Raw genomic sequence first — 25,078 nt, forward strand, 5'->3', positions numbered from 1 at the left:
CAATAGGTCTAGGGATCAAAACATAGTCCATGGAAAAATTGGTATTTTTAAAGCGTTTTTTCTAACAATAAGAACATTAGAAATTAGCCATTTTCAATCAAGCCTTAATTGCACAGTTATATATCTTCTGATAATCATATGAGTCATGCGAACAAACCATATCTTAATGATTTTCCGTGCATTCAATTCCAAACCTTGCAATTGAGATCATCTCTTGCTTCAAGTTCAAGCACGTATGTTTCTGTTTCTTCCTGATAAGTTTGATATAAACTAAAAGATGAAAAAGGTTCAGAAAGAAAGATAGAAGGTTAAGTTTGATACTGATACGTGTTTTCTATCAGAACCTAGTAGTATCCAAGATATGTATGCTCACTAAGTGCTAAGCAATGAATATTGGACCTAGAAATGGTTCAATGGTTTTTAACATATTGCAGCTCATTCTTCTTCTTTTCTAGTAAAATGTTATATTCACAATTAACAGCAGTATTGAATAATCAAGTAAACATTCTGATCTTCCATATATATTAAGCATTATCTACGTGTCCATCCTTATCTAACTTAATTTTTTATCCATAAAACAAAATGGCAATGTAGTAAAGGAACTGCCAAAACTATTACAATAAATTACTACTTTGCAAAATCATTTACCTATATTTAAAAGCATATCCCGTAAGATGTACAAACACTAATTCATTCCAGTTAGAAATAGTTTTCATCCTTTCTTAGTATTCAGGTTATTAAACATGCAGGATCGACGTCCATCATCTTGAATCTTCCATTTCTTTCAGTGGTGTTGACCCGCAGCAAGAAAGAGATGACTAATAAAACCTATATACGTATAATATGGTGAATTCAGTATATGAAACATGAAATCTTGAAGCCGAAAACCATTGAACACAGGCAACTAAAAAAAACTCTAAAGCCATCTTACCTGTCCACAACCAAAGAAGCTTCCGTCAAGCTCAATAGACCCAAAAAATCCAACTTCACAAGATAGTCCACGAAACGACAGGTCATATTTAAAAGCTGAACATATCTCTGGATACCCAAGCTGCACACGAAACCAAAAACTAAATCTCATAGAAAAAGAAATCACCATGCTGGAATATAAACAAATGATCCCACAGGACACTACTCCACTATCAACAATACTACCACCATCAACTTCTTTTCTTGAATCATTATCCTGCAATATAGAGTGATTAATAATTCGGCCAAGCATTATCATGTATTTTATTTTCCTAATCTCTTTAAGTATGTACCTCTTTCCTAATCTCTTTAAGTATGTACCTCTGCAAGGAAATGTATTGAACAACCACACTTAAGGAAAATTCAATAATTTGTAATAGGTTGTCGTCCTTGTTAACAACCTGGAAGAGAAGGCCAACGTAAAGCTAGCTCCAGATTTCCATCATCACTTGCAATGGCATCATGAACAATGATTAACTTTGTTCCATTCCCGAGATCTCCCTAAAATGAAAACGTATAAGCAATTATAAATAACCCATAAAAAGAACACAAAGATATAAGTTCACTATAATCCAATGCTCCTTAATTATAAAATGAAAATCAATTGAACAAACAATGAATTACTAACTGTGAAACATATATCCTGCAATCTATTCTCTCAAATACAAAAACAATGAAAAGTGTTTGGGGGACAGATCGCCAATTGTTTCCAACGAAAATTATGCGAACATTTTATAGAAAAAATGCAAGATGTAGAAGAACATGAAGATAGTAAACGACAATTGTAAAATAACTAAACCATTTGACATCAGGAAAATTGTAATGTAACATCTACAATTGATGCCAAAAGAGGACAACTTAATGGTGCTAATTAAGATAGGTAGTGTATATGCATGCGCTCTAAGTGGTTGACAATATCCAGAAAATTTTAAATAGTGCAAACCATGTGCAATCGTATGCTTTGACGATAAAGCTTCTTCTACATGGAATGATGGACACTATACTATGTGGGAAAGTTTCCTTGCTTTTCAAGCACCAGTAAAGAGATCGAGAGAAAGAAAAAAATGAGAGTAAAACAGGGAGAAAACAGGCAGAGGTTTATCAATGGATGGTTAGGGATAGGGTTTTCATATATGGCAGCCGTTTTTCAGTAGTCGAGGAACATGAAAAAAACCCTAACTTAACTCACCGCATTAGACAGAGCTTCTCTATACTGCGAACCTTCGAGTAATGTGGAAACGATAAGATAAAAGAAAAAATAAAACAGAATCCACAGAAAAGAGGCGCGGAGCTACCTCTAACAATGGAAGAGAGGCGACTTCAAAAATGGAAGAGAGGAGATTAGGTTTTCGTTTTTTATGTTATGTGAATAGACTGTTTTCCAAGTTATAACCTCTACAATAATAGAGTCTCGCCCGGTGTCTTCTCCAGATTTAACGTCAGAATTCTTTTCTCGGCGATTGTGGCCCTCACGAAAACTCTTCTCTAAACTATTCTCTTATTGAATGGTGACGCTCACCATTCAACGTGGGGCTCATATGAGTTAGGATTTATTTATTTTTTTTGATGGAACGAGGGGCTTTAAAAAACCCCTAGAATTATTTATTGATTACCTCATTGAAATTGAGGTTTGGATTGTTACAAAGAAGTGGTAAATAAACATACCCTTCTGTTTCATCATAATACATTGCACACTGATACAACCAATATACAATGTGAATTTTTTGATTTATATGAAACCAAATAAAATGGAAAAAACTAATCTGAATACTGGTATTTTGATTATTCTTCAACCATTCAGAGGCTTCTTCTTCACTGAGATGAAATCCGTCAAAGCGGATTCCGCTAATCATTGTAATCGCGATCCATTCCAATAGCCATTGATCTTCTTTGTATAATTCTTGATCATCGTCCCGTCGGAATCGATCGTCTTCAAAGATATGTTGGAATCCCCCATTTGATTTCAGTTTAAGAGCACATAGGCTATAATAAAACGCCTTAATGGCTAATTGAAATTGTGACAAGGCATGAAATAGCCATTAAAATAACAAAACCAGAAGAACAATAATGTAAAAGTAAAATTCTAAAATCTAATCACAAAGTGATTTTTATTGAAAGCAAGGAAGTTAACTATACAATTACAAACCCAAATTTACTTGGAAAATCTGATATATCAGATTTAATCCTAGTGAATTTAGGTCTGAAGAAGAAGAAATTTTGAAGAAACTAGGTTTGGATAATTTTTTAGAAAAAACGGTTATGGAGAGAATTCTAAAGAAAGGATTTGGTTTTCGAGAAGATTCGTTATGAGTTAGGATTTTAAAGGAGTTAGATTAGATGGCTGACCCACCATATATCATGGACATCTTGAAGTGAGGATGACTCACCATTTTGTACGAGTAAAGGTGGTACAAATTAATGCCTTATACGTTTCACTTGCAAGTATCACTTGGTTTAGATAGGTTCCCATACATGCAAAAGGTGGTACAAACAAATGCCTTATACATTTCACTTGCATAGCATACATTACGTCTATAAATGCTCATACAATTTCATTGTTTATGGTTGTTGTCGAACTTAATAAGAAGAATTGTCCCTCTTGCTTTCACCCATTAGTTCTGTAATGCTATCTTGGAAATCCTATGAACTAAACATAATATAATAGTTCGTTACTGTTATACAAGAAGTATAGTATCACACAAACGTACACCATATGAAACACCTGGAACAAAATTGTAAAAGAGAAACATCCTCTCACACTTTTATTTCCACACTATCTCACACTTTTAGAAACATTTTTCTTAATAAACTTAAGCGGTAGCGTGTGTGAAGCTAATATTTTGGAGACACAAAGCTCTACATACCTATAAAAAAATGAGCACATTCAAAAATACTAAACTTCACCATTTTTTTTAATAGGTAACGGCCTTCAAAAAGGCTAATGATCCCCCTTAACAGTTGGTAGAAGCCAAACTGGAGGAACATACCAGTACATAGAGGAATTGTTCAGTTTTTCCCATTGAGCAAGCTCATGTGCAACATAATTACAATAACGAGGTTGATAAGAAAAAATACAAGCTACTAAACTAGAAGAGAAAAATAGAATGTCCTTAAAGATAGCATCCGTTCTTGAGTCTCCATCGAACATGTCAGAAGAAAATTGATCAATGAGACCTTTACCGTCACTTTCAATGATAATGTGAGTGAAACTCTCCTCCTTTGCTTTCTTCAAGATTGCCCAAATAACTCTGGCTTCAGCTTCTTCAGCAGACTTTATTTCAAAAACCAAGGAAGCACAAAAAGAAGCTTTGCTTGCAAAGTCCCGCATCACATATCATGCACCATTAGCTCCAGAGATGTCATCATATGCTCCATCAATATTACATTTAATCCATTCAAAAGAGGGGGCATCCATTAATTCGTCACACTGACTAACAGAGGTAATGTGAGAGATAGAGAAACAAGGCTTCATAGTCAAGAGCATTGCTCGAGCTCTAGCTAAGACAACTATGTGAGTTTCTTTAAGCTTTTGGAAAACAAGGTTATTTCTACTACTCCATATATACCAAAGAACAGTAACTAAGTGGCATTGATTTTCATCAGGAAGTTTAGACACATGATCAGTAAGCCAAAAGACCAACCAATCAATGAAAGACTTATTTTGAAAAACCTGAGTGTTAACACAAAGATAACCGAGAAACCAAACCCGACTAGCAAAAGGGCAAAGGACTAAAGTATGCATGACAGACTCATGAGGATCAGTGCATCTGGCACAGTCAACACTATGCATGGGCATTCTAGTATGTAAAATAGTTTTGGCAGGTAGAGCATTTCTAGCATCTTTCCAGAGAAAGACTTGGATTCTGTAGGGAACCCTAATTTTCCGAATTCGCTTCCAAAGATTAATACATGGAGAGGGTCTAAGATCTTTAATTCCCATGTAGGCAGACTTGGAGGAAAATCTACCATTCTTTGAAAGATCCCAAGCCCTCATATCAGGAGTGCATAACTGGCTGAAGGGAATAAGGATAATCTTCTTAACAGAAGCATCATCAAAGTGAGTATTTAGTCTATTAACATCCCAAGTTTTAGTCTAATTATTAATGAAGTAAGAGACTTTAACATTGGGATCAGGAGGGATTAAGGGGTTTGGTGTAGCAGAACCCAGATCTGGGATCCATTTGTCACACCAAGGATCAATAAATTGACCATCTCCTACAATCCAGGAGATAAAAGGTTTGATCAACTCATTTATAGCATGCATACACTTTCAGGTCCAAGAACATTTACTAGTGCATTTGGCATTCAAAAAAATCAGTTCTAGGGAAGTACTTAGCTTTAAGAACAGTGGCTAACATACAATTAGGATTTTCAATAATTCTCCAAGCATTTATAGCAAGCATAGCCAAGTTATTTAGCTCAGCTTTCCTAAAACCCAGGCCACCTTCAGATTTAGGGGAGCACAAGATATCCCAACCCAAAAGATGTAGTTTTCTATCTTTAGGGTCAAGGGTTTCTCCCCACCAAAACTTACAGAGATGAAAATCCATTTGTTTACAAAGGTGTTTAGGAATAAGGAATGCTCTCATTTGGAAAAGGGGAATAGCTTGACTAATATGTTTAATTAGAGTAGTTCTAGCAGCTTGAGACAGGAGATTATGAAGCCAGATAGTAATTCTGGCATCAATGGATTGAAAGATACCCATATGGGTTGGAATTTTGGAAGCTTGAAACACTATAGGTGTGCCAAGATACTTTTCTCCTAAATCCCTATTTTGAATATCCAGAATATTGGCTAGTTGAGACTTCCTATGTTCAGGAATTTTCCTACTAAAGAGGATTCCATATTCATCAAAATTTATTTCTTGACCAGAGGCCAAACAGTATTTTTGGAGATACTCATTGATAGTCTGAAAATCCTTAATAGTGGCTTTAGAAAAAAGGAGGGAATCATCAGCAAACAGAAGGTGTGTCATAGGTGGAGCATCTTTATACACTTTTATGCCTTCAACCAGACCCTTTTTTAGAGAGGGTATCAATGTAAGATGATAGATCCTCAGAGCAAATAGTATAAAGGTATGGGGATAGAGGGTCTCCCTGCCTCAGACCTTTTTCTTGTTTCAAAAAACCAGTAGGGCTACTATTGAGGAGGATAAAGTAAGAAACAGAAGAAACACGCTGGTTAATGAATTTTATCCAGTGATCAAACAACTCCATTTTTTTAAAAACATTTTCAAGAAAAGACCACTCCAGCTTGTCATAAGCTTTGGACATATCAAGCTTAATGGCAGCAATGCCTTCAGTTTTGTCATTGTGATTGACAGCATATATAGCCTCATCAGCCAGAATGATATTATCATAAATACTCCTCTTAGGTATAAAGCCACTTTGATTTTGGGAAATTATGTTATTCATAAAAGGCTTCAATCTATTGGCTAAGGTTTTGGAAAGGATTTTATAAATGAAATTACACATACCTATAGGTCTCTACTAAGAAACCAATTCAGCAAGAGGAACTTTGGGGATAAGGGAAATATTAGTATGGTAAAAACTTTTGCTATATTCCCAGTTCTAAAACAAGTTTGTGTCACATCAATGAAATCTTCCCCAACAATATCCCAATGCTTTTGATAAAAAAAGCCCAGTGAAACCATCAGGTCCTGGAGCCTTTTTCCATCCCATTTGGAAAACAACATTCTTGATCTCCTCAGGGGAGAAGGGAGAGTTTAGATGAACATTATCAGCTTCAGTAAACTTGACAGGAAGATCTTGAAGGATTTCATCCCGAAATTTTTGGGGATGGGAAGAATAAAGAGTTTTGAAGTAATTTATGAAGGAAGTGTCAATACTATTTCTATCAGTTAGAATAGTATCAGAAGAGTCCATAATTCACCTAATAACATTTCTCTTTCTTCTAAAGAGAGTAACTCTATGGAAATAGGGTGAGTTTCTGTCACCTTCCATAAGCCATACCTCTCTAGACTTGTCCTTCCAATAGAGTCCTCTAAATTGTATAGATACTCTAATCTAGCTCTAAGTCTAGCTATGGAGCTAGAATTAGTAGGATTGGAAGTTTGGATTTCAACTAATTCCTCCCTAGTAGTAGATATATTTGTTTGAATATTACCAAAGGAGGATTTATTCCAATCTCTAAGACCTTTCTTGGTACTAAAAAGTTTAGATTTACGCTTATAGGCAGGGGAATCAATCACATTGACAGACCAAGAATTATCTATAATATCTCTACAAGTGGGAATCCACATAGCCATGAAATGGAATAGTCCATGTATACAAATGTCTTCAAAGTTAAAACCTATATGCATGGGGCAGTGATCAGAAGAGTCTCTAGGCAGATTATTGACACAAAGTTTAGGAAATAAAACCTCAGCAGATTGATTAATAAGATATTTATCCAATCTTTCAAGAATAAGATCAGGACCTTGTTGCATATAGACCAAGTAAACCTATGACCAGAAAAAGCAGGATCATGTAAGTTAAACACATAACGAAAATTTCTAAGGTATTCAAAATCAGAGTCATCGACTTCTAGACCACCATTCTTATCCTAAGTACCCAAGACAATATTAAAATCTCCTACAAAGAAAACTGGGTCATCTAATGGTGTTAGAGGTAACTGGCATTGATTTTACCAAAAAGCCTGTCTTAGATTACTATTAGGTTCACCATATATGAAATGTATATGACAAAGTTTGGAGTGGATGATGTGTGTGGATGTGACATAGATACCCCTCAAGCTGGATGAAATAATGTTCAAATGGATTGTTTTTTCCATGCAAGAACAAGACCACCACTCTTCTCAATACTTTGGGACATTAAAAGTGCAGGGAAAACCCATATTCCTTAATCTTCTAGAAGCCAAATCTTTATTTATTTTTGTCATCGATAGAAAAATGACATCAGGGTTTATGTTTCTACATAGCAGGCTAAGTTCTTTATTAGCAGTTTTCTTTCCAAATCCTCTTATATTCCAGCAAACCATGTTGACATTATTGACAGGGAAATGATTGATATGACTAGAAGTATTAACAGGGTCAATAATAAGAGAAGAAGGATTTGAGTTTACCTGAGTGGTGGAAGCAGAACCATCAAGAGTTGAGTAACTAGAACCACCAATTTGAATAGTCTCCTGGGTAGAACCGAGATTCAGAGAAGCAGCCGCATGAAGAGAATTATTGCGAACACCATCATTGCTTGGAGTATCATCAGTAGGTACATTATAGCTACCATAAGGGTCAACCAGGGAATAGGTATTGAGAGTACAGTTGGAGAGGTTAATGGCAGGGAGATCTCCCAATTTGGTGATAGGGGGACAAAGTGTTGAGTAATCAGGTTCAGAGTTATCAGATTGATTTGGTATAACTACAATGCTAGCTAGAGTAGAGTTACTTGCTCTAGTTCGTTTTATCAAGTCATCTCTGGGATTGGTTTTTCTCTTAAAATTTGATAGTGCATCATGCTCAGCAGCAGCGGAGATAACTTCTTCTCTGGTAATGGTAGGTTGTTTTGTCGGAACAACCGCCGTTTTGAACCTTCTGGATGAGTTGGTGGTCCGTATCGGACCCCTATTTGATGATTCAGGGTTAACACTAGAAGTTTCCATTATAACATTTTGGGTAGTAACTTGCTTGAAGATAACTGAGAGACTATTATTCAAATGAGTTGAGATTTGCTGGACCGGCCCAACATCAAAGATCTTTAAGGAAGTAGAGCGATTAACAAATGAACCCATTTGGAGATTATTGGCCAAGCCTTTTTGAGACACATTATCAGTACTGTGAGCTAAGTCTTTAGTTTTTCCTTTGGTGTTAACATGGTTATCAATGATGTCATCTTGAGTTTCCGACACTTCTTTATTAGGAGACATGATAGTATCTTTGATCACCATGCTGGTAGTAGGACAAGATTGTTGAGCCTTTGATTGTTTGGGCATCATTAGCCTCGAAACTGCTGGGAGGACATATTTTGAGATAGAAGCAGTTGATTCTTGTAGTAGCTTTTGTTTGGATTTCCAGGATGGACGGTTGATATCTTTATGATCTAAAACACGACAAGAAGTGCAGAAATACCTGGGAACTTTATAGTTTCTGCACTCAATGAGAAAAGGTTGAGCTCTCCCTGAAGTGAAGAGATGGATTCCTGTTGGTAGGGCTTTCTGAACAAAAACTCTAACACAAACTTTAACATTCTTCTTTAAAGGATGATTCATGTAGGGTGTTTGAGCCTCTACTAAACCCCCAAGCTTGAAGGTGAGTTTTTGGAGATTCTCAAACTCAGTGCACTCCTTTGGGATGTTGCATAAGATAAGCCAAAGCAATTCTTCATCAAAAGAGACTTGATAATTTGATGGCCAACCATTAGGGGGAACAACTTTGAGAACCATTAAATATCCACAAGCATACCAAGGTCTCTGCTCTATTGAAATCATTTTCAACCAAAAATATGATAAGGACCTTATTTCTCAATCCCTTGAAAGTAGTAGCGGAAGGTGTTTGTGCTAACGTCCAATGGTTGTAGATGTAGTAATGAATAAAAGAAGTATGGATGAGGGTTTCGCAACAAATGTATCCAACCATACACCATTTCCCGTTGTTATCATTTTCTGCTAAGATGACTGTTTTGTAGATGAATACTGGCTCAGTTAAAGATGAAGGTAAAGTAAGTTTTTCTGCCATTTGGGTGGTGAGGTTTTGAATTTCAAGGTTTTCAGGTGTGATGGTATCCTGAGGTGAAGATGGTTCCATATAGATTATAATAGTGATGGTGATGATAAAAAATTTATCAGAGGAGAGAACTTGTTTTGGAATTATAATAAGGATATGAAAGTAAAAGATTCTTGTAGTAGTGCTGGGATAGTGATATGAGCCTATCATACAGATGTGAAGATGCAGCCAAAAGATGTCATCTAAGGTGGACTGATCCTTAAAATGGGAACTCTGAGAGAGTTGAAAATAGTCTGAGAAGTAAATGGATGGAGAATGATATAGTTTTATGTAAGCTTCCCAGTTTTTGTATTTAAACAAAAAGCCCTTATCAGAGATACTAGATAACTTGGTATCCTTTTTTGGAGCAGCAGAAAGAGACGTAGGCTTCAATATTACGTGAGACTTGTAGCAAAGAGACATATTAAGGGTATGTCCAAACAAATCACTTAGCTTTTTTTTTCTTTATTATTGGATATACGTGAGCATGATGAATAGAAGGGTTGGTGAATATTTAAGAGCTTTGTCTTGGCATAGTTGGTAAACAAGAGTATCATTACACAACATTCCAAATGTCATAAACACTGTTGGATGTGGTAAAAATGAGGGATGGTAAATGCAGGAATGAGGTTTGGTGGGGTGATTATTAGAATTATTGGTGTTGAGAAAAAAGGGTTTTTTTATATAGTAAAAAATAATGTTGGCCTGAGCAGTGTGAGGAATAACCCAACTACTGATCGTACTCCAATTATCAATGGTGCCTCTGAACAGGTGCTGCTTGCACTGAATCTGCATAAAACCAACAGTTTTACTTAAAACCCAAATAAACTCTTCAAAATTAGGTGGCTTAAAGTTACATCTCTTTATGGCAGTCCCAACTGGATTTAAGGCAAATGAAGCGTCTAAAATTAGACTTTGAAAATATAGTTTAGAGTAATCTAAAGAGTTGTGCATGGCATTGAAGTGGCGTGAATAGCCAAGCGACAAGACGCTTGACCAAATGCCATAAACAACCATTTATGGCTAATCTACCACCATTATTTAAAGGAGACGGGGTGATAAACAAATTATTATACCAAATTAAACCAAAAATAGAGATCAGAGAAAGAGAGGTTAAGGAATAGAGAAATGGCCGGTATTGCAAACAGTTCCGTCGGTGGAAGTAACCCAGAATCATCACCCGATTCCGCTACAATGTGATATGCAAAGAGTGCAATTGAGGCTTTAACAAGTTTAGAGATGGAGAGTTTGATCGCATTTCTGAATCTGGAGATGACCAAGAAGAAAGAAAAAGAAGAGAGAGAAGAATTTCAAAGATTAAGGATTGAAAATGATGAGGAGTTTCAGTTGTGGATGAGAAAGTTAGATGTTGTTGATGCACGTCGACACAGGGAGAGACTTCAGTGACGAGGTGAGTGGAAGTGTTCATGGAGGAAAACTCGCAGTGCGACTGAAAGTGATAGTGAAGATGAGGAACAAGACTATGAAGAAGAAGAAGATGAGGAGAGTAGTGATGATTCGATGAAGAGAGATGAGAGAGAAAGAGAAGCAGAGAGGAGGAAGAAGAAAATGCAAGAGTTTGAGGATGTGATGTACAAGTGTTATCCCGCCGAAAATACGAACAACCCTCACAAGTTTGCTCCAACCATGTCAGAACCCTTGAATGTAGATTCTGACGGAGAGGAGATTCTTGGGTTAGACATCGATGGAGAGCCTGTGTTTAGCGGTGAGATGGAGGCCTGCAGTGAAGAGGAAGTGAGGAAGAGGAGACTGAAGATGAGGATCTCCAGGGTCCCTATACATCTTCAGACAATGATGATGGTACATGTGCCTACTATGAAGAGGATGAGTTAGACTACAACAACAACAGTGATGGCGATTCTTGGTGATTGCCTTGTAAGTTCTGTCAAATCCCTTAGAACTAGAGTACTGTAATGTTTTAATTATTGTTTCTCTTGTGCATCTTCGTGAAAACTTGTGGGGATACTGATGGTACTTAGTGTTGCTGAAGAAGTGCATGGAGAATGGGGTTTCAATTTCAGACATTTGGTGGTAGTTTCTTTTGTTGTTTTTTGTTTGATAGATGATGGTGGTGAAGGTCTTAGGATGAATAAGGTGATTTTGGGGTTCAGATTGCAGCATGTGCATGGTTTGGATAGCAGTTGGGAAAGTTGAAGTGGTTACGATATTGAACCTTTTATGTCAGGTAGATTTGTAATGTTGCAACTTTGATTTTTTAGTTGTATAAAGAAAGTTGTAATAGCACTGATAGCCTGTCGGATGTTCAGAATTAGTATTTTGTTTGCTTTTTTTTTTTCCTTTGGATGTAATTAAATCAGTTGTGTTCTTCCAGTGATATTAAACTTTTTTTTTTGATACACGAAAGCCGGACCCAGGCCCCTACCCGAACCCAGCCAGTTGGACTGGCCCAATGTAGTTAAGATCGGATATCGGTTCATCTCGGCCGGGACCGATACACTGATACGATTTTATATCGGGGATATTATCGTTGAAATATCGGTTCTAGATTTAGAGACTATAATTTTATATTAAACATTTCTCCACACATTTTCGGATAAGATATAATAGATAACATCAATTTTATCAAAAAAAAACAAAAGAGTAACTTTAGTAGACTTGCTTCGAGAGCTACATGCACCTCTACTACCACCCGGAAGACTTTCTTCGCCAAAATTACCCTTAAACTTTATAGAAAACGACCAATACCGTCTCATATCAGGAAATATAGGAAAATTTCGTATCGACCGATACGGCCGATATTTGACCGAAACGGCCGATATTCGACCGATACGACTGATATTATCGGACGAATATCGTATCCCCGATATCCTTCTTATCGTATCGTTTTGGGCCGATATCCGAAATATCCCCGATATATCGGCCGATACGGCCGATATTGACTACATTGGACTGGCCTTACTGTCAGACTCAACACCGCTAAACCCACTATAAACTAATCTATTACAAACCTTTGGCGGAGGGGATTGAACCCCTGAGTTCCTCCTTACTAAAGTTGATGGGATACCACTGAGCTATGCTCTTGGACCCTTAAACTTATGATGAATGTAGGTTTGATGGGTTTGAAATTGCTTGCCACTTTTTCTTACTCTTTTGATTTCAGTAGTTAATAATCGATTACAATAGGTGTACAAACAGGTAATGTTCTTGATGAAGAACTCTAATATTCCAATGATTGTTGAGTAAAGATAGAAAGAAGTGATTGAATTGAGTTTGCTAGGATGAATACTGAATTGCATCTGGAAAAAAAACTTTCATACGTCACAATGACGGAGCAGAACTCAAGAGGCTGTTTAGAACTTTTGCTGAAACTTGCCAAATGCGATCAACTTCACCATCTACTAATCTTATTTTTAATGGTAGAAAATACGTTGATTTTCAAAATAATAAATGACAAAATTATACATTTCAGAATGTGCTCAATATTTATGGGTATGTAGAACTTTGTAAAACGAACATATCCCAAAATATTACCTTACTCTACTGTTTGATTTGTATTCAAAGTGGGAGGTAGTGTTTGAGCCGAAGTGTGAGATATTTCCCCATTGAAAAATTGTAAAACATTATACTTATTTTACTTTTGGAAGCAACCCTACACTGTGACGAAGCCAACAAAGTCTCTTGCCGACGGGAATTGAATTCTGTGGCTAATATTCTTTTTTTTTGCTAAGAATGATTGGCTAATATTCATCAAAATCACAACTACCTCTGCCTTCAGTCGACAGAATATTCAACTGAATCACTTTCCGTACTCCAAACGGCTAGTGAAGTCACGCAAGCTAGATTTTCGTTCTCAACATTTTGTTCACCTTCTTTCCCAAACTGTACACGAAACAATTAATCATCCAACCATTCGATTGTGTCATGTAAAGTTCACTCTCCATACATGTAAGCGTACACAACATAACGTCTCACGAGCAAAGTCTCTAGTGTAGACGGCACACCCACGTGGTACAAGATTATTATTCAACGATCGATAACAGTTTGTATTGTTCTTCGTGTGGTTCCCACAGTTTAATCCCTACTAAAAATGATTGGGAGAACAAGGGCGGATCCCATTCGAATGTTCTCTCTCGGATTCTCGAATTCTCATGATATACGAACGTAATTAACACAAGAAATCCATAATTGTAGTGGAAGCAAAGATGAGCTCGTTGAATTCCAGATTTCTTCTCCTGGATTTACAGAATTCCTGGAACTCCATTAACAGGATTCCAATTTCTGCAATTTTGACTTCGTCATTTCATCGAGTAGGTGATGTGCATAAAAGAATTACTTCATTACCAATTCGGTCTTCAGCTTCAATTCGTAGACCTAGTGATAGATTTTCGATTATTAATAATGGGTTTTCATCAAATTCTTCTTCTAATCAATTGGTCTCATCAAATTCAAATGCTTCAGAACTTGAGTTGTTTCTTGAATTGGTTCCTAGTAGGATGAGAAAAGGTTTGTTTGAGCATAAGGAGATTGAGAAATTGATTGAGGTTGTAATGGATTTAGGGAGGAAACCAATTGCTAGATTTCCAACTGGAGATTGGGTTATTTCTGAAGATCCAGTTAAGCTAGAGGATCTACATCATGCAATTTCTAAGGTATTTGATTTGGAGTTGAATTTATATTGTTTTCATATTTAAGTAGAGACAAAATTAGAGTTTTTTTAATGAATTAATCGGATAAAAAACAGAAGTTAGAAGAAAGGTGGATTTGTTTTATATATAAAGGTACTTGCTTTTCTATAGGTTGGTGATTTTTCGGATGACAACCGTTCTGGTATTGATCGTTCTTTACACCGAATTAGTGCTATCCGAAACCGTAAAATGCAAATAATTGGCCTTACTTGTCGAGTCGGAAGAGCTGTATCTGGAAGTGCTGGGATGATACGTGATTTGATTCAAGAAGGAAGATCGCTCTTGGTTATTGGCCCCCCTGGTGTTGGCAAAACAACCTTGATCAGGTAGTCAAGCTTATTTCATTTATTATTCGGTAGGGTCGGTGTATGTTTTGTTGGTCCCTTGAATGAGAATCAATGCTAGTAAATCTAGTAGAGTGTTTTAGTATTCAAATTTAGTTGCAACAAGTGTAGTCATATTTAGACTTATGTTTGATCAAGCCCTGATAAATGTTTGCTGCTGCAGGGAGATTGCGAGAACTTTAGCTGATGAACACATGAAGCGGGTCGTCATTATAGATACATCGAATGAAATCGGAGGTGATGGAGATGTTCCTCATTCAGGCATAGGACGTGCAAGAAGAATGCAAGTTCCAAATGTTAATATGCAGCATAACGTAATTTTTTGTTCTTGGTCCTTCTGTTTCCACTGATGAATATTAGAATAGACTTCAACTTTTTGTCATTCATGAAATATGGTCTCATATTTTTTGTTTGCAGGTTATGATTGAGGCGGTTGAAAATCACATGCCAGAAACCATTATAATTGATGAGATAGGTACAGAACTTGAAGCATTGGCTGCCAGTACAATTGCTCAAAGAGGAGTGCAGCTGGTTGGGACAGCACACGGAATGACAATTGATAATATAGTAAAGAATCCTTCACTCCAGATGCTTGTTGGGGGTATAGAGGTGTGAAGAAGCATTCTTGCTTTCCCTTCATTATTACTTTTTTCAGGTTTAGAAATATCATCAGTTAGCCAGTTGGTTTATTGATGAGTATTGTACTGAATCGTATATATGCACAGAGTGTTACTCTGGGTGATGAAGAGGCGAAGAAAAGAAAAGTGCAGAAAACTATTCTTGAAAGGAAAGGACCCCCCACCTTTACCTGTGCCCTTGAGATGGCATCGAAGACTGAATATCGTGTTCACCATAGATTAGATGCTACGGTAGATGCTATTTTAGCAGGTATTACCCTCTATCTTTGATAAGATTCCAGCCTTCGTGCTTAACCACTATTGAGTTTCTTCATTCGTAAACTTGATAATGCTATTTTCTACAAATAGGAAAATCTCCACTATTTGAAGTCCGTCGTATGGATACGAAAACTGTGGATCCTGTGGTCTCCCCTGTGACCCATACGAAGCATGATTCAGTAGAGCCAGAGATTAGTACAACTGAAAGTAATAATACTGAAACACCATTATATGAAGTCCGTCACATGGATACTAAAACCGGAGGTCCTGTGATCTCAACTACTGAAGATGTTACAGAGTATCCTGTCCGAAGTTCCAAAAATGCTGATAGGTTCATGAGCAAGAGGTTGCCAGTATCTGTATACACGTACAAGGTAACTGCTATGTTTTGTCTTCTTCTTTTTCTGCCTCGTTATCATATATATCCAGATTTTATCATATAGGGTTTTGCAGTTCCTGATGATGTCATAAATAAAGGTGTACAGACTTTTAGTTTATATCCCCTTAAATGTTTGTGTTTTTAGATATTGGAGGCTGATCTGCTACAAGTAGCCAAAGTGATGGGGCTTGAAGATGTCATAGACGTTTCTGATGATATTGGTGTGGCAGATGCAATCCTAGCATCAAGTTCTGAACTGAAGCAAAATCCCTGGATCCGAGGTGTAGCTAAATTTCATCAGTTGCCTGTATTTGTTATCAAGGTGATTCAGTTACTTCCTTCTCAGCAACTATATCTTTTGAAGTAAATACGTTTGCAATAATTCCGAATAATTGTGCTTCTATGTTCCAGTCAAATACCATGGCCCAGATGGTGAAGGCAGTTCGCATGATTCTTGGAATGGAGTCATTTGGTTCTACATTGGATCGTCCACTCAACCATTCCACAATAGACATTGAAATTGAAGAAGATGCACCGATAAGGAAGCCTTCCTTGGAGGAGATTGATGCCTTGGAGGTGCAAATCATTTTTTTTTCTCCCACTATCTGTTTAATCTTCATTCTCTAATATTTGGTTACTCATTTATGTAAACACCCTGTGATTATAGACATATAAACTAATACGTCATTTTTCTATCAGGAGGTACGACTTGCAATTGAGTACATTGTGATTCCTGGTGGAGAGGCAGTTGAGCTACTTCCAAGACGTTCAGATATAATTGCTAGACAGATGGAACTAGTAGAAAGCTATCAACTAGCTGCAGAAAAATCGGGCAGCGAATCAAACCCACGGTTACAGATTCTTCCACTAAGGTTAAACAAGAAGAAATCTGCTGTTAAATACTCTAAACCTAGTAATAGGAGTTCAAGTATAAAAAAAGAAGACACGTTAGGTTATGATTCACTCAGTGGTAGCAGTCGAGGTTCAAGTGTTGCTCGGCTACCCCTTCTACCCGAGTAACTAATAAATCACACAGTACAAAACAGAAAAATGTATATCAACTATTGGTTGATTCGTGTATTATTTCATGTACAGTCATGTAAAAAGTAAAAAAAGAAAATGTTTATATTTTCTTTTTCAAAATACTTTTACGCAATTCATCTTCTGCTCTGTAAATGTTATTGTAACCAGTAATTGAAATAAAGCTGATTATCTTTTTCTCTTTGAATCGAATGTATAAGCTGATCCTAATTATCATTTTGCTCTTTTCCAGTTCATATCTTTAGATTGAATAAAGTTTTCCAGCTTCATTCATGAGCTATTGCTGCTTGGTCGGCCATGTTTCAATCAGTTTGTGTTTTGGGCTTTGCTGTCTCTCTGTTGCTAGTGGCTTTTTGTGACCTTTTGTTTGCGCGATTGCTTATAGTTGAATGATTTTTTTAGGGACCATGGTTTTTGAGGGGATCATGGTTTTATTAGGCCACCTTCCTTATAGTGATAAGGGGTGTCCTAAAACGTTGAAATGACTAACCTACTCTTAACCTAATTTAATTTAAAACCAACCTAATAACCACCTATATATATAACCATCACCTCCTCCCACCACCTCCTCCCACCACCACCGCCCACCACCGCCGATTACCACCACCACCACCTCCGATTATCACCACCACCAACCACCGATTACCACCACCACCGCTGATTACCACCACCACCACCTATCACCACCACCAACCACCGATTACCACCACCACCTCCTCCCACCACCACCACCACCGCCTATTTAAGAAATGTAACAACATCAATGCAATCACAATCACAATTAAGTTCTGTTACATGATAATTTTATCGAGTATAAAAGACGCCAGCCGCAGCCTGATTCTGTCATCTGACCACTCCGGAGGTATTTTCCAACAGACCCTTCACTTTAATTTGATTTTGATTGCTTCAATCGAATAGATATCATCAAAATAGAGTTTTAGTAGGAGTTACAGAGCCATGTTCGGTTAGGCCGATTTTCCAAAAAAACCCTAGTTTACTAACCGAACTTCTTGAAAATGAAGAACACGAAGAACAATTCGGTTCTATTGGATTTAAAACTAGTCACCGAACTCTCAGTTCGGTTGTTTCGCAAAAAATTTTAAAACTACAAAGTAACCGAACTCCACCCTTAGAACCGAAAAAAAACAAATCCAGTCTAACCGAACTATGTTGTTGTGGCCACTATGTTGAGTTCCAAAATAACCGAACTTAGCCAATAGAGTTCGGTTTTTTCGCAAAAAATTTTAAAACTACAAAGTAACCGAACTTAGCCAATAGACGCTGGAACTTCACATTTTTGTTTGTTTGTTAAGTTCGGTAACTTCACAATTTTATCGCAGAAACCGAACTCAAAGTTCGGTTGGTTAGCTGTTAGGTTCAAGTGTGCGAAAGAACCGAACTTTGTAAACTTATATACTCTTATATTACGTAAAGTTCGGTTAGATCAAAAGTGCATGAAGTTTGCGAACCAAACGAACTTTGTACACCAAAGTTCGGTTAGTTGAGAACCAACCGAACATAACGCTGTAACTCCAAGAAATTCTATTATTAGAGAGTTCGGTAACCTGCGTGTTTGGAACAAGTAACCGAACTACACTTTCAGATGAGTTCGGTTACTTGTTCATCTCACGGGGCAACCGAACTACAGCTTCATATGAGTTCGGTTACTTGTTCTTCATATAAAGTAACCGAACTGTTCAAAATCCAGTTCAAATCCGGATCATTTTGAAGATTAACAAATATTCTAGGAGAGGATGGAGATGAAGAATCAGATGAGTTTTCATCATTTGAATACTCAAACTTAGTGAATTGGAAAAAAAATCTATTTTCCATGTTTTTCTCCTTCATCTTCTCTAACTCTACTCTCAATAATTCTACTCAACTAATAATAAATCCATCTTTTAATTTAATCTCACTAATTGTTTTTAACTAAATCATTCACTAATCATCACCCAAAATTAATCAGGAGGGTAATTTAGGTATTAATATAAATATCTAGATAAGGAGTGACCTAGATTTACTTCTAATGTCTTTACCCAAAATAAAACCATGGTCCCCAAAAAAATCATGGTCCCCAAAAAATCGTTCTGGACTATGATGCAGTTACACTGTTAGGAGTCATGAAGTACGTGGTAGGTGTTTTGTCTGGGCAGCATAAGTAAACCTCTGGCTCTGAGTCGTTTTCCACCTTCCAGCTTTATAGAATCTTCCATGAAGCACTACAAAATAAGTAGCTTCTAGGAACAGGCTGTTTCTTCAAAACCGTCCCTAAAGAGGATTATTTGGGATGCTCATGGAGTACTCGTCCCTATTAGTGATCAAATTTTTAAATTAAGACAATAATATGACCGTCCCTAAAAGAAATGACGACCAAATAGTATTAGTGACGGTGGAGCAGGGGACGGTCAGAAAAACGTCACTAATATCTTCTTGGGACGGATTTGGGCCTCTTGGGACGCTTTTTAGCCGTCCCAAGAAGCCTTTTGTTTTGTAGTGAAGTTTAAATCTTCACAGCTATAGAGAAAAGACACAAAAACTCAAATGTTACTTATATCTGCATTTGATGACGAAAAGAGAAAGACCTTTTTAGACGTCACTCTTTTCTTGACTGTTTTCTTCTTTCTTACTCACGAACCCTGATTTGGAATTGTCCAAGCTTCAATATTTTGATGTCGACACCGTATTATGAAGGTTCAAAATCACTTCAGTTATAGAAATATTACAAGTTTGAAATTCACGTAATCTATAGAGAAATAGAAGAAGACACATTACGAATTACGATGCATGATTAAGACGGACCTATGTTTTATGTACATTAAAGGAATACGTGTATGTCTGATTACACAGGCGATAAGGAAATTTTAATGCATGAATTTAGAAAGCTCCCCTTAAAGTCCAGTAATGCATACACTGAAAAAATTGACACACTGGTTTTAAAAAGCTAATACTCACTCTATTCTCCGGATGTGCAAATCAATCATTAGATTATCCCAGAAAAATGTACTATACTGCATTTTGTTTTCGTGTTCTTTATTAGCAAACGGGAAAGACTGTTTGGGTCTTCAGCGATGCGCCTAGGGCGACCTGAAGATTAGCCAAGACTCGTAACCTTACCAACTCAGAGTGCAGGTAAGCAGCGATACGCCTAGCGCAACCCGACAATTAGCCCACAAAATGAGATTCCTCTTTTTTTTTTCTTCCTAAAGTTATAAATTGCTTCACAATCCTAGATAGCTTTCCAAACAGTCCCTTCCAAGAAGTAGTCTACTGTCTACAAAGTAGTCCAAGTCAAATTACTTTCTATATATATATATATAACCCATACAATCCCACAACCATATTCAACACCAAAATATTATCATAACCATAGAAACACAAACACCAAAATCAAAAACCAGAATTTCACCTTGTGTGTGTTTTAGAGAAAGAAAATGGCGGTAGCCATGAACTCTGGTAATGGTCAAGGAGATATACTGCAACTGGCATGGCAAGTTTACCGTGGTCGTTGGTTCATGGTATTCGCGTCCTTCTTAATCATGGCGGCAGCAGGAGCAACTTATATGTTTGGTTTATACTCAAATGATATCAAGAGAAACCTTGGTTATGATCAGACAACACTAAATTTATTAAGTTTTTTTAAGGATTTAGGTGCAAATGTTGGAGTACTATCTGGTTTAATCAACGAAGTAACACCTCCATGGGTAGTTTTATCTATTGGCGCTGGTATGAACTTTGCTGGTTATTTCATGATATGGCTAGCGGTAACTGGTCGAATAGCGAAACCCGCAGTTTGGCAAATGTGTCTTTACATTTGTATGGGTGCTAATTCACAAGCATTTGCTAATACCGGTTCACTGGTGACTTGTGTTAAAAATTTCCCTGAGAGTAGAGGAGTTGTTTTAGGCTTGTTAAAAGGTTTTATGGGTCTAAGTGGTGCTATTATAAGTCAACTTTATCATGCACTTTATGGCGAAGATTCAACAGGTTTGATTCTACTAATCGCTGCTCTTCCTGCCGTTATTTCCATGTTGTCCGTTCATACTATTCGGATTATGAAAGTTATTCGACAAGCTAATGAGTTGAAAGTGTTTTATAATTTCCTTTATATATCTTTGGGACTTGCTGGATTTCTAATGGTTATTATCATAATTCAGAAAACGGTTCCTGGTTTTAATAGGGCCGAGTATGGTGTAAGTTCAGCTGTCGTTGTACTCTTTCTATTTTCGCCACTTGTTGTTGTCATTATGCAAGAAATTCAGCTAAGAAAATGTAAAAATCAGCAAGATATATCAAACTCTCATGAAGATCATCAAATTACCAAAGTAACTATCGAACTTCCACCGAGTTCTCAACCAGAATCAGTACCGGCTTTGCCAAGGTTACCCATTTCATCAGACGTCAAGGAAAGGTCGTGTTTCTCGACGATGTTTGAGCCACCAAACAGAGGTGAAGACTACACTATTTTACAAGCACTCTTTAGCATAGATATGTTGATACTGTTTCTGGCTTCAATATGTGGTGTTGGTGGGACGTTAACAGCAATTGATAACTTGGGGCAGATAGGTTCTTCACTAGGCTACTCTGCTACTGGTATCAGCACTTTTGTGTCACTCGTAAGTATATGGAATTATTTTGGCAGAGTTTTTTCTGGATTCGTTTCAGAGATTCTCTTAAGAAAATATGGATTCCCTCGACCTTTGATGCTCTCAATCATAATGTTGTTCTCTTGCATGGGTCATCTCTTGATTGCTTTCGCTTTCCCGGGTTCTGTTTACATCGCCTCCGTGATTATAGGATTCTGCTTTGGAGCTCAATGGCCACTAATGTTTGCTATCATCTCTGAAATCTTTGGTCTAAAATATTATTCTACTCTATCAAATTTTGGTTCTGTTGCTAGTCATATTGGAGCCTATTTACTAAACGTTAGTGTGACGGGGCATCTTTATGATGAAGAAGCTAAAAGACAAATGAAAGCTTCAGGGCTTCAAACTCCATCCGATGGAGGAAAAGATTTGCCATGCCATGGTGTTCAATGTTTTAGACTATCATTCATTATGATTACGGCTGCAACATTTTTGGAACTTTAATCTCATTGATTTTAGTTTGGAGGACAAGAGCATTCTATAAGAGTGATATTTACAAGAAGTTCCGAGAAGCTTCAGAGCTGGTTGAGACTCAAAACACAACTGTATATCCAGAGATGGCCAACAACCAACGTTAAGAGATGACGAGAAATTGATAAACAACTAGAACAACCTCCACTGCCACAGATTATAGATTGAAGAATGAGAAATGAGCAACAAGTAGTAGTGGATTAGTATATATAGTGCGCTTGTTTTCTGTGTTATTTATTAGCAAAACGGGTAAGAAACTATTGGGTGTCATATCCTGCTATTACTTAAAAGCATCCTCAAAAGAGGGTGAAACTTACTTACACATACGATTTTAGACCCCTATTAAACAAAAAACTCATCTCCAATAATTAGGTCCTAAAATTTGGAATGGATGAAAAACTAAATATGAGGTGTTAAAGAAAATCTTAATTACACCTTCTCGGATGCACCTCCACGTCATTAATTTTATTTAAATATATCCATATTTAATATAAAACTATACTAAAATAGTTAATATTATTTTTATCTAAAATGTAGGATATGATCTTAATTACTCGAGATGAGTTTCAAGACAAATGTCTTATTTGGACCAAACTATGAAAACCCCCGATAAATGGAGGTCTACCAATGACCTCCACACGAGATTTTTTGGATCCACTACGGGAGATGCTATTATGATGGTCGTTGTTGATGGAAATGTGGTGAAGTACAATTAGAAACAAAAAACAAAATGGAAATGTTGCTTAACGAGAACTTCTTCCTTTTTCATTGAAGTTCACGTAAACGTACAGGGGGGAAATCTCCGAAAAGAAGTTCACATTAAAAGCTATAATTTCATGCATGTATTTAAGCTGCAGATTGATTCCCAGAGTATGGCCTTCCGACTTTGGTCCTCTTAAAACTGTTTGATTAGTCAAATACGATGTTGATTAGTCTTTGGCAAGTTTAGCCGGTGGTGAAAACTAGGGTTTGATAGTTTCTCATGTTTGTTGTTCTTGATTTTAATTGATTACTCCAAGTCTCCAATATTGGGGGATCACACTGATGATACTCCAACAAGTTCTAAATACTGTGCTGCAGTTACAAGGAAGGTTATTAATATGGATATGTTAACACCACCAATTCAGGTTTCCGGAGAAGGAAAAGGTATCGTGCCAACGACAGAGCTTGAGGATGAAGCTATCAAAGATATGAAATATAGTTTGATCGGGAGAATAGATATTATAGGAAGATAAACATGAAGTTCGAAGTTGCTTCTGATCAAAAAAGAAAAAGAAAAAAAGTTTGAAGTTGCTACTCAGAACCTACTGAATCAAGTACCATGTTTGCCCGACCCGGTCCACCGGTCTATTTTTTCTGGCCTAGCTACTTAACCGGACATGTTCGTCCGACTCGACTCATCTAACTCGTCATGTTGCTAGTCATGCTATCATCGAGATTGCCAGCCCATTATGCCTGGCAATCTTCCAGTTAAAGCTCGATAGTCATAGTCAATATGCAGCCAACAACAAGAAGTCAATGCATGCCCACCAAAATCAAGCCGAAGCTCAAAGTCAGGTCCCACCAGTCAAATTCGTCGGTCCATGACAGTTTGGCCCGTTTCCAGATCAATTGTCAGAATCCGCCAGGAAAGTTTTATAAGTTTCTGGATTGCTTGTTGGCCAAGTCGCCGCGGAGAAGGTTCTGGGACATTCCAGATGTCTTTTTGGCCAAGTTACTTATATATGATGTTTATCTCGAAATTGAATATTCAACTTTATGAATAAAAGGGAATCTCAACCCCAAAAAGATGCATAGAGATACATGAAAATACACCATTAAACCCTAAAAGGAATCAGAAAATAATTTTAACCCATAGATCAATAAAAGATCTCTCCCAATGGAGATTCGTCCGTGGATGTAGGGAAAACTTGCCGAACCACGTTAAATTTTTGTCTCTCTTATGTATGCTTTTATCGTGTTATGATGCTATTATACATCATCATCATCAAATTAATCGTGTTTTTTGCCTGAAAGTATTTTTTGGTACAAATTATACTTTACTGTGTCGTTTCCAGGGCGGAACTATAGCCATCCCTGATGCAGTTTTAAAGTGTGGTAAGTAGAAGGTTCGATTCTCGGACTTTTGAAAAGGTTGGTTTAAGACAAATAAAAAAAAATACTAACTAAATGAGATTTTTTTTACCAAGGAGATGGAGAACTAGGGTTTGGATTCCACTATTTTGATGTTGCAAATTCACTAATTAAGACTTCTACACAATACTCCAAATTATTCAAGGCAGTTTTGAACTCAATCTCATGCCTTGGAGGATAAAACGTTACAAGCTCTATTTTTATGACTCTGTCATTAATCTTAGCCATAATTCTCCTTCGCCTATAAAAAATCAATAGTCTAAAACTATTCAAAACAATTTAAATGAGGCATGCAAGAAGAGAGAATTTTTAAGGAATTATTAGCATAAAAGAGGAGTAAATATGATAAAGAAAATAATTATTTAAATAAAATCATCATAAAATAGCTTCATCCCAACCCAAGAAAAGAAACTTAGCTACTCATGAATCGAAAAATGGAAAAATATTGATTCTTCATTGTATTCAAAAAGTAATTAAAATAGCTTACAATGATTTCCAGTGGCTAAAGATGTTCAGCCACTACACAGTTACAATTGTTCAGTAGCAAAAGATTTAACGCGACTAAAATGTAAACGATACAACACTTGTGTGGTTATAAAATGATACTCTTCTGTGACTGTCTTTAACAGGTGTATGTTTCGTGTTCTTCAGTTTGCAACAGCAGGTAACTTTCTGGACTTTCAATTTCTCGATTCTAAGCACTACTCTCTTCCCCAGACTCTCCGTCCTCCCTCTGCAGACCCCAACAGTTCTTTTTATACTCGACATGCCCCAAATCTTCTTGTAATAACTTCCGAATATCTTCTTTATCTTCC

General features: G+C 36.8%; 2 protein-coding genes and 1 long non-coding RNA gene across 4 annotated transcripts; 2 read left to right on the forward strand and 1 right to left on the reverse strand.

Annotated features, from left to right (window-relative positions):
- Nucleotides 1-447: 447 nt before the first annotated feature.
- Nucleotides 448-2,340, reverse strand: LOC113308126. Of its 2 annotated transcripts, none has more exons than XR_003339512.1 (4): nt 2,265-2,340; nt 1,371-1,470; nt 932-1,051; nt 448-828 (listed from the first exon to the last, which is right to left on the reverse strand). It is a non-coding gene; the product is annotated as an uncharacterized LOC113308126 (long non-coding RNA). The 2 variants fall into 2 exon arrangements; XR_003339511.1 differs by having other exon boundaries at nt 2,159-2,295.
- Nucleotides 2,341-13,742: 11,402 nt separating this feature from the next.
- LOC113310310 (uncharacterized protein ycf45-like) lies at nt 13,743-17,203 on the forward strand. Its single transcript, XM_026558931.1, has 9 exons — nt 13,743-14,320; nt 14,468-14,682; nt 14,864-15,014; nt 15,118-15,309; nt 15,426-15,588; nt 15,687-15,970; nt 16,121-16,297; nt 16,387-16,551; nt 16,675-17,203. Exons 1-9 carry the CDS (start codon nt 13,874-13,876, stop codon nt 16,993-16,995), a joined length of 2,115 nt encoding a protein of 704 aa, XP_026414716.1. The 5' UTR covers nt 13,743-13,873; the 3' UTR covers nt 16,996-17,203.
- Nucleotides 17,204-20,528: 3,325 nt separating this feature from the next.
- LOC113308600 (protein NUCLEAR FUSION DEFECTIVE 4-like) lies at nt 20,529-22,103 on the forward strand. The gene has a single exon (XM_026557061.1). It carries the CDS (start codon nt 20,529-20,531, stop codon nt 22,101-22,103), a length of 1,575 nt encoding a protein of 524 aa, XP_026412846.1.
- Nucleotides 22,104-25,078: the final 2,975 nt, after the last annotated feature.

This window comes from Papaver somniferum, chromosome 9 (assembly GCF_003573695.1).
Source record: "Papaver somniferum cultivar HN1 chromosome 9, ASM357369v1, whole genome shotgun sequence".
Classification (NCBI taxonomy): domain Eukaryota; kingdom Viridiplantae; phylum Streptophyta; class Magnoliopsida; order Ranunculales; family Papaveraceae; genus Papaver; species Papaver somniferum.

Excerpts from the sequence above, each read along its gene's own strand:
- LOC113310310 (XM_026558931.1), top strand. The coding sequence starts at position 13,874 with ATGAGCTCGTTGAATTCCAGATTTCTTCTCCTGGATTTACAGAATTCC. Across the intron at positions 14,683-14,863 it reads GGCAAAACAACCTTGATCAG|GGAGATTGCGAGAACTTTAG; the intron begins GTAGTCAAGCTT and ends TTGCTGCTGCAG. Across the intron at positions 16,552-16,674 it reads AGGAGATTGATGCCTTGGAG|GAGGTACGACTTGCAATTGA; the intron begins GTGCAAATCATT and ends TTTTTCTATCAG.
- LOC113308600 (XM_026557061.1), top strand. The coding sequence starts at position 20,529 with ATGGTATTCGCGTCCTTCTTAATCATGGCGGCAGCAGGAGCAACTTAT.